Source organism: Eurypyga helias, unplaced genomic scaffold (assembly GCF_000690775.1).
Source record: "Eurypyga helias isolate BGI_N326 unplaced genomic scaffold, ASM69077v1 scaffold3950, whole genome shotgun sequence".
NCBI classification, from domain to species: Eukaryota; Metazoa; Chordata; class Aves; order Eurypygiformes; family Eurypygidae; genus Eurypyga; species Eurypyga helias.
The window spans coordinates 1-9,714 of NW_010223604.1; the positions used below are offsets into that span (position 1 = coordinate 1).

The 9,714-nt window shown below is 42.0% G+C and overlaps 1 protein-coding gene across 1 annotated transcript; it reads left to right on the forward strand.

Annotated features, from left to right (window-relative positions):
- Window positions 1-2,917: 2,917 nt before the first annotated feature.
- ZC4H2 (zinc finger, C4H2 domain containing) lies at window positions 2,918-7,783 on the forward strand. Its single transcript, XM_010161307.1, has 4 exons — window positions 2,918-3,082; window positions 4,630-4,802; window positions 5,930-6,092; window positions 7,234-7,783. Exons 1-4 carry the CDS (start codon window positions 2,927-2,929, stop codon window positions 7,345-7,347), a joined length of 606 nt encoding a protein of 201 aa, XP_010159609.1. The 5' UTR covers window positions 2,918-2,926; the 3' UTR covers window positions 7,348-7,783.
- Window positions 7,784-9,714: the final 1,931 nt, after the last annotated feature.

Consider the following 9,714-nt stretch of genomic DNA (forward strand, 5'->3'; position numbering starts at 1 on the left):
GGCGGCGGCTTGGAGGTGCCGGGAGGTGGGAGGCAGCGGGTAACCCCGGGGCGATGGGAAGTGGTTTGGGACAGCTGGAGAGGGGCTCTCGGGAGAGAGGCGAGAGGGCAGGGGACAAAGGAGCTGCGCGCGCGGGCGGTCACCCGGACTGGGGGTGCTCACAGCACCCCTCGTGCGGCAGCAGCGCGTGGGCCTCGGCCGTCCCCCAGTGCCTCGGAGGTGAGCGAAGGTCAAGTCAAAATGCTTATGTGCCTCTAGCACCCCATAGCTGTTTGCAGGGAGAGACTGGGCAGCACCTACTTTGCAGAGCAAGAGCAATGCTTTCCGACTCAACTGCTAGGCAGGCTCTGTTTTTAAAATACAGATCTAAACTGGGCCTTCTTCAGTCTGTGGCCCAATTATTACAACACTTAATTTAAATATCCCATTAACTTATATTTTCAGAGAGAGTGGTATACACTGAATTTGGAAAGTCATGGTGCATTCAGTTTTCTGATAATATGTTCAAAGCTGACATACAAGCTGTAATTAAGACATTTCTGCTATCAGTCCGAGGCATAAGGTACTGTCAAGGTGATGTTACTAGCTTTAGTGTACAATGAAACATCAAGAAAGTTGCTTGAATGTATCTTAAATTTAAAAAAATAATCAAAAAGTCAATCCCACTTGCAACACTGACTTCAATTTTGAGATGTCTTTAACAAAATCTCACCAAATAAACCTATTTTTCATCCCCAAATCTTTTAAAAGGAGCTTGCATTCTATGAAGGATTTCCTTCGAAATAAACATGAGAATTTCTTATGTTTACAGACACACCTTTGACAGATTTGGTAGGCTTCATTTTAATTTGCATTCCACGTATTATTCTACAGGCAGAAGGGAAAAAAGCCCTCAGTCAAAATCAAAGAAATTGCCCATTCCTGCAGCTGATCTCTATCACTTACTAAAGGCAGCTCAGCTGGGTCTTTGAAGGGATTCTGGAGTCTGGTTTTGAAGGCCTGTACCTATATCCTTATCTGCAGATACACAGAATTTGTAGTCAGTGGAATACTGCCGTCAGTGAAGGTATCCACACGGGTGCACATGCTTATTTATGTCCATTAAGTAGTTCCACAGAAATAACCCGTCATAAAATTAAGCAAATACCTGAAGACTGGATATCAGTGTTCTGAATGGCATGAGAGAAAAGGGAGTGAGAGTGAATTTACTGATGACAGATGCAAGTTTCACTGCCCAGTGCCCTACTGGGACACGTTGAGTGTTTACTGTCATCAGTGCAGTGGAAGAACTTAAATAGAAGGGAGGAGAATATGAGGTCAGAATTCATTAGGCAGTCTAGAAATCACACGCTCAGTTTTAAAACATTACTGCATGTTGCCTGATGCTAACATGAAGAGCTCTAATTTGCATGCACTTTTTCTTTCCTCATATCAAAAGCTAATCATATGGACAGAAACAATGCCCCGCTCCTCATTTGCTGTAGCAAACTGCAGAGCATGGCAGCCAGTGGCTAGTGAGGGTGAGGAAACATCTATTTCCATTGCCTTAGTAGGCTGCATGCCGTAGATGCAGCAGAGGAAGCAGGGAGGAAACTGGGGACAATAAATCCCAGTTTCAGTAATCAAAGCTGCCATTACTAAATAAAGGTTTTAAGTAAAAGGGACCAACGAGACTTGATGAAAACCAGCATAGGTGGTTGGATGGTACTTTTAGTGAGATATTGCCACATTTAAAGTGGAGGGCAGAGAGGACCTCTTCTACCTGGTCTAAGTCCAATATTTACATTCAGATTAGCATATGCCATTGTATAGTAAATGACAGAACACCTCCAATGACATTAAAGATTACAGTGTTCTAGCTACATACTTAAATTCTACCTACATCCAGGATTCTTCTATACTTTGTTCATAAAACTTACACGTCGACTTCCAATTCCATAGCTGGCTTTTATTCTAATATGTCTTTGACAGTGTCTGTAAAAGTTTTGCTGAACATGGAACTGCAGCTCGTTCGAAACATTTACCCAGTATCATATTCTAATTTCCAGTACAGGAAAAATAACTAAGGCTTCTTCATTAACTGAACTGCAGGAACAAGAACAGTCTGTTCTCTTCCACAGCTCAGACAAGTGTTGAATCACAACAGCAGTGGGCTGTTCTGCTGCTTAGAACTGTTGCATGGCTGAAACTCACACTCTGATTATTAGCTTGGAAGAGTGAGATAAGGACGAGTAAACATTTCTGCTCTGGAATTATGGATTGACACAAATGAAAAGAAAAATCAGGATGCAGGATATGGACAGAAACATTTACAGATATGTTACGGGTACTCAGTCTTAGCCAGGAACCAAGAGAATGCAGTTACTTGCAAGTGGGACGTTGATGGCAGTGTCATTTCAGTTGTTACTTATTCTGATAGGTCACTGCCCTGCAATTTTCTTTAACCTGAAGTTAGTATTTTAGCAGTTAAAATTACTGTTCACATAGCTTTAGTCAGCGTATATGGCATTATAATCACCTCCAATTCATTTTACTTTTGTCAGAATCTGTGCTAAACCTCCCAGCTTTTCTGGATTTCTCTTTTTTGGATCTACAGTTTAATCTGAGTTAAATGATGCAACAGAGCTCTGCTGCTACAAATTCTCTGAATCTACGGTAACTGTTAAAGTCTGACAATGTTCTGTTAATGTTTTAATTAAGTTCAAGAGTTTTCATAGTGCTGAAAAGCTCAGCAAAAGAGCTGGGATTAGAATTCAGTCCTCTCAGTGCAACTCCTCCCTGCTCAGACACATGTAGTCTCACCCTTGTCTGTCACTGCTATTACCTTCTTCCGACTGTGACACCTTGGCAAAATATGTTGCAGTGACTTACTGTTGTCTCTCTATATTTTTACTTGTCACTGGGATCCAGGAATAAGACTCTGCAGATGGAAAAAATAAAGGCACGACTGAAAGCAGAATTTGAAGCTCTGGAGTCTGAGGAGAGGCACCTGAAAGAATACAAGCAGGAAATGGACCTGCTGCTGCAAGAGAAGATGGCGCACGTGGAGGAGCTGCGACTGATCCATGCTGACATTAATGTGGTACGCAACAGTCCGCCTGCAGACAGCCTGACTAAGACACAGATGTACAGCAACCATTCCACAGCTTGTGGAATTGTGCCCAGCCGTGAGCTATCCCTGGGTCAGTAAGCTGGACTTTACAGCACCATCCCAGGATCCTGCAAAGAGTGTAAAGTAAATTTACCTCAGGATAATTGTTTTTTTTCCTGTCTGTGGGCAGGATATTTTTGTACTGTTGGCATAGCAGGCATTTGCACCAAGTGGACAGAGCCAAACGCACTGTAGCTACATTACCAGTGGCCACAGGAGCATCACTCTGGCAGTCCCACAGGAAACTGTTCTTCCTGTTAAGTCTTTTCTCATTTAGCACCTAGAAACAGAGAAACTTTGGCAGCTCAGTGGGACTTCGGATTGGAGGGTTTTGGAAGAAAAGAAATTTTGGGAGAATATATGGTATTTGTTGAGTTCTTAAGTAAGAGCTGCCCTTCATCACTGAGGGGAACCACCAAACATTAAGAAGCATCAGCTTGAAGGGAGCTAATACAAGTAAGAGAAAACCAGTTTATAAACAAGGAAGCCAATTAGAGGGGCTGAACAGGAAATACATTTTTAAACCTGCAGTTTTTATGTCATGTTAGGGCACTTATGTGACTGTACAGTGGTTTCGAGCTCTGAAGGTTTCTGTGCTTTGCACCAGAAGAAAACAACTTCCACACTGTAAGCAAGCATAAACTACATACTGGATGACTGCATTTATCACTTGAAACATCTGTTCCCCTACCAAGCTGCGTAACCTCAGTCTCTGTTTCATCCTCCCCTCTTTTTCCTGCCAGGTTGTCGTTTTCTCTGCTGCTTTTCCCGTTTACTGCTGTAAGAGAAGCAGAAACCTTTCCTTAACTTCTTAACTTCTAACCATCAACCTTAGAAACACAGCAAATGAGTTTATTCTACTTGAATTTCTTTTTCAGTGTCCCTTGAGAGTTTTCCATAGCTCCTCACTTACTGACTTACCTGTAGCCTGTCTACCTGCTTTTTCTTTGGAGAGGGACTTTTTACAAGGGCCTGTAGTGACAGGACAAGGGGTAACGGGTTTAAATTGAAAGCGGGAGATGTAGATTAGATATCAGGAAGAAGTTCTTCATGGAGAGTGTGGGGAGGCACTGGGACAGGTTGCCCAGAGAAGCTGTGGATGCCCCATTCCTGGAAGTATTCAAGGCCAGGCTGGATGAGGCTTGGAGCAACCTGGTCTAGTGGAAGGTGTCCCTGCAGGGACAGGGACCGGAAGATCTTTAAGGTCCCTTCAACCCAAACCATTCTGTGATTCTGTTGTTCAGAAGGTCAGATAGGTTTGAGTGCACCTTTTTTAAATGAAAATGCATGTCACACTCAAGTTGCTTCTTCCTGTGTCAGTTTTCCTCCTCCCAGTATCTTAACTCTTCGTTTTACTATTGCATTGTCTCCAATCTCTTCCAACTTGAGTAAAAAAATCTCTTCTGATAGTCTGTTGCTCAATCAGAGAGCTATTAAAGGAACACTTCTTCAAAAGCATGCCCATCCTCCTGTTTCAGATGGAGAATACTATCAAGCAGTCTGAGAATGATCTCAACAAGCTCTTGGAATCTACTCGTCGCCTGCATGAGGAATACAAACCCCTGAAGGAGCATGTAGATGCTTTGCGAATGACGCTGGGACTGCAGAGGCTGCCAGATCTATGTGAGGAGGAAGAGAAACTGTCTCTTGAGTAAGTCTCCAAAGCAAACATTACCTGGCTTTATACCTTTCTTGATTCTATTGGTTATTTTGTCATTTTACTTTTATTGGTAGGTGGAACAAAGAAGAGGTAAGCATGAATCACAAAACTTAACAATAAAGGGATGTGGGAGCACATGTATTTGATAACCTCCAACAAATTCAGGCTGAATGTTAAATTTAGATTATTCCAAGCTGCAAACTCCACATGCAGAAATTCAAGGGTGGCTGGTTCTCTAGATTTTTGTACCATATGCTGCTTTTTCTAGCAAGACTTTTTTTTTCCTGACTTTTTTTTCTTCTTTAGCAAGCAGAGATAGGAGGCAATACAAGAAAGAGATACAAAACAAGTATTCTTCTGATGGTTTGTGCTACTGCTAGACAGAATTTTGCTTTCTGCTGCATGCATGTGGCACTGGCATTTAGCCATATACTTGTGACCGTCAATAAGTAACTTACTCTTGATGTGGAATGCATTTGGATAATAAATTAGTTTCATTTTTAGCTATAACCTAGGAGGGCCAGGGTGACAGAATCAGCTGCTGTTCAAAGAACAGTGTGCTTTGCTTAACAGACCAGTTTTAAATGCGAGTGATGTTTTAAGAAACTTACATTCCTCGTAACGCCCTGTGCATTTGGCATCATTTTCAGACACATGGTTTTCAAGATTTCCTTTGCATTTCTTCATAAATGCCGTTTTCCATTCCAAGTATCTTGATGCTGCAAAGAATGTATTCCTCTATTGTGTGCAAAAGTTATTTGTTTTAACAGAATAAAATATAAAACCTAAGTTTGACAGAGGTGTATCTGAAGCTGTTAAAGATTAAACATGTATGTTGGTATTTTCCATCCTATTAGATTTATATCCAATTGTACATCAAGATGCCTTCGAAGCTGACAATCTGGAATCTGGCTGAAGTGTTCAAATGCAGAGGAAAATATTACCAATTCTATTTATGAACTAGTCCAAGTGGTGTCTAAGCATAGGCAATTTGACTCTACTGGAGGAACACAATAGGGAAATGTGATCCATTATATTTTAACACAAAATATCCTTTACAAACTATTGGAATACTCCAGAAGGTGGTTATATTTTGTATTTGTTTTTCTTTTGCCTAGCTATTTTGAAAAGCAGAAAGCGGAATGGCAGACAGAACCACAGGAGCCTCCCATCCCAGAGTCTCTGGCTGCTGCAGCAGCGGCTGCCCAACAGCTGCAAGTGGCTAGGAAACAAGATACCAGACAGACAGCAACTTTCAGACAACAGCCACCTCCAATGAAGGTCAGGAGATGCAATGCACTGGGTTTTCTCTTTTGTCACTAGAACGTATTATGTTTATAAAGTCGATCAACATTTACAGAAAGGAAAAATTATGTGTCCTGATTCTCATTTTTCCTGCAGTGGTTCAGATCAAGAGCAACCCCAGTAGAGTTAATATAGCAGCACCAGTCATTAAGGGTTAAGGACAAGGCTCTGTATCGTTTGACTCCTTTATGACTTAAGAGTCAGTTAGCAGAGATGCAGGCAATTCCCACTCCTCTCGTGTTTCATGTGGGAGAACGGCGTGTGAGGAAAAAGAATATGCTGGGCAAAAGAAAAACTAATAGCTGGGAGTTAATCCCAAATGGATTCACATTAGAACCAATGCACATATTACACGAGGGAGTGTAATTACTGGTGGTAGAAATTACCAGGAATGGTGATTGTTTCTGCACTTCTTGGGATCTTCAACTCATGACAGCCTATGGATTAACACACCCTAACCACAGGATATATACTCAGCTCCCTCTGTAGTCAGTAAAAAGAGCGCAGTGATTCTATGGGGGTACTCATCCCACCCAAGTTCCAAAGACTCACTGAGTAAGGAGGCAAAATGGCATCAGTACACTCTGTAGTTACATACTTACTATCTGGAGTTATGCCATTGGAAAGCCTTTCTGAAGTATTATGCTTCAGTCAAATGGAAGTTACAGGGCTTAGTATGGAGCAAAAGGACAAGAGTTCTGTTTCTTGTGTTGAATATATGGAGTTCAGCTAATCACTGATCCTGCCTTGAATTCTGTGGCATCACAGTTGGCCTCCACTGTAACTTCTCTGACTCAGTGAGCTAGTACACATGTAAACACCTTTAAAACATGGAACGTTTAACCTAAAATAGAATTTAAAGTTATTGATACATGCCTGAACCATGTGTCTGCTGAACTGCAGTTTCAGTTCCATGAGATACTCCAGTTCTTCAGTTGCCCTGAAGTTACTGTACGATCCAGAGACCTGGATCATATAGAATGTAGCCTGTCTGCCTTTGAGGGCAAGAAACCTGAGTTGTTGTTTTCTGTGCTGTAACTTAGAATATGCCGCTCAATAACCTGTGTAACACCACCACTTAACGTTTGTAACAAGAGGCCGCAATGTCGCATTTCAGGCGTGTTTATCATGTCACCAACAAATTCATCGGAATGCGCCCATATGTCCACTCTGCAAAGCGAAGAGCCGATCTCGGAATCCTAAAAAGCCCAAGAGGAAACAGGATGAATGAAACCCAGAAGGTGGACAAGCAAACACGTGACCTGTTCCAGTACTCTTCCAGCAGAACTGCAAATGTGGCCAGACTTTACTGAAGTGCAGACTCAAGTATGACCCACCCGTTGTTTTCTGTTTCATGCAATGTAAGCACAATGTCCCTGTTCTGTCTTAATTTCCTTCCAGTCTTTATGATTTGGTTTTAGGAAAGTAAGTATTACTGGTGCTACAGTTTAACATTTCAATCATTCCACCTTTTGGACTCCTAAACCAAGTAGAATGCTTTGCAAGTATTCTAAACGTCAGGCTATTCCTACTGGCCAAATGTGATTACCAGAAATGCTTTTATATTCTTTTTCTAAAAACAGATGTTTCTAAAAGATTATTCTCTTTTCTACTGGTAACAGGAGACTATTTGGAATGCTGAAAAAACCGGCTGTCTGTTTGTTTCACTAAAGAACAATTTGTTTTCCAAGTTAGTAAGACTGCATAGGTTTGGGTATCCAGTAGAGCTCTTTTCATCCAGAGGAATGTTCAGGGAAAAAAGAAATAGGTTATACAGGAAATCAGTGCGTTAAAGACATCTGTGAGTTTTGATTTACTGAAGTTTGATTGTACCATTCCCTCAAACTTGACTTAAAATTTGGAAGGGGATCGAGTTGCTGGCCATGTATGAATTTCTAAAAATGATGTAATTTGTGATGCTTTAACATCTTAATATGGTATTATTTTCAGCAGTCTGAAGTCCGGGTGACTTAAGTAGAAGGCTCAAATGAACACCATTAGTGGTCCTCCCAGGCTCTATGGCCAACCAGCTCACTGTGGTTCTCTAGGAAACATGCATGAAGGATCCCAAATCTCTGCGCTCAGACTGCAACATCACCAGTTCTGCACGTTTTCTATTCCTGGTTTCTACAACCAGAATCTCCCCCTGCAGACATATCCTCCACTGGAGCACAGGGAAGTTTGGTAACATGCACCAGTAACAGTCACAACTAAAAATGATGTATTTCACCAGAACTGCCTGGCTTCGGTGTCATTGTCCTCCCTCAACCAAAACTTCCTATTTTTTCTGTCTTTTAGCAGGTCAGTTACAAGCTTTATTTCAGCCCAGGTTTTTTCCTTGCTCTGGCTGTGTGCCAAAAGAACCCTGACTAATGCATCCCTTAGCTCACTCCTTGTACCTGCATCTTCCCTTTGTTTCAGCTCATATGACAGCAGTTTTATGACAGTTACATGCTCCAGCTGGAGGATGGCAGTGACCCAACTACACAGCCGGGGCTTAAAATGTACTCATTTCTAACCCCGCTTGTGTCACCGCCTGTCTTGTCTAAATTGATCTCAAATAATCTTGTCACTAACTTCAGGAGGCAGGGACTGCCTGTTTATATTCTTCTCTCTTTAGCCTGGATCTTCCTCTACTGTTATGCTGGAGTGGTTATATGGAGAGCTCGGCTTGTTAAACAGGAAGAACAGGGAAGCCCCAAGCCTCTGTCAGAACTCTGAGAAATGCTGGGGACTGTGCAAATCCACATAAACCAATTTTGTTGGCCAAACCACACACGCTGCCATTGATTTCCCAACTCCGCCATAAAGTACGTATTTTATTGACTATAGTCTGTAATTTATGCCCAGTTCAGTCGGTATACTCCCACTTAAACATTTCATGGCCAAATAAACATCTGTTAACATCAGAGACAGAAGGTGGACCAAATGCCCCTGCAAGTACGTGAAGAGCAGATTCTGCTAGCTGCATTACTGGGGTTCAGCCTCTGTAAGTGTAATACGGAGGGCAGTCTGACCCCATGCTACAGAGGGCAGCACTGTGCTGATCTCCTGACACAAACGCCGGACTCTACTGTGAAACGTCAGAGCAGCCACATGCTGTGTGTCCTGTTCTGAGCAATTCCTCCCCAGTTTAAGGGGAAATGCACACAGAGTTAAAAGACAGTATATGGACTCCCCCACGTGCATGCACGAGAACACAGTGCTTTGATGACACTTGTATATAAATCTAAGTAGCGACAACAGAGAATGGGCCTATGGTCTGCAGTGAAGTAGCATGAATAGGCGGCTAGATCTGTAGAAACTTCAACTTGCAGTTCTGAAACGGACAGGGTTAGTAGTACCTGCTCTCACGTCAGTGTTCTTTGCCACCTTCGTTCTTTCTTGGGAGATCTCAAGCTCTAAACTGAAGTATGCTTAAGGATACACTGTTTACTAATTTAGTACGGCCGTTTTGTATTTTTACTTTTTTAAACTAGTCTCTTGTGCCCTCGTGTTTAGCAATGCTTGTTTGTAAAAAAAAAAAAAAAAGTGAATATGACATACTGTGTTTGTATCAATCATGTACTAGTATTTACAAATCTATTTTCACATCCTT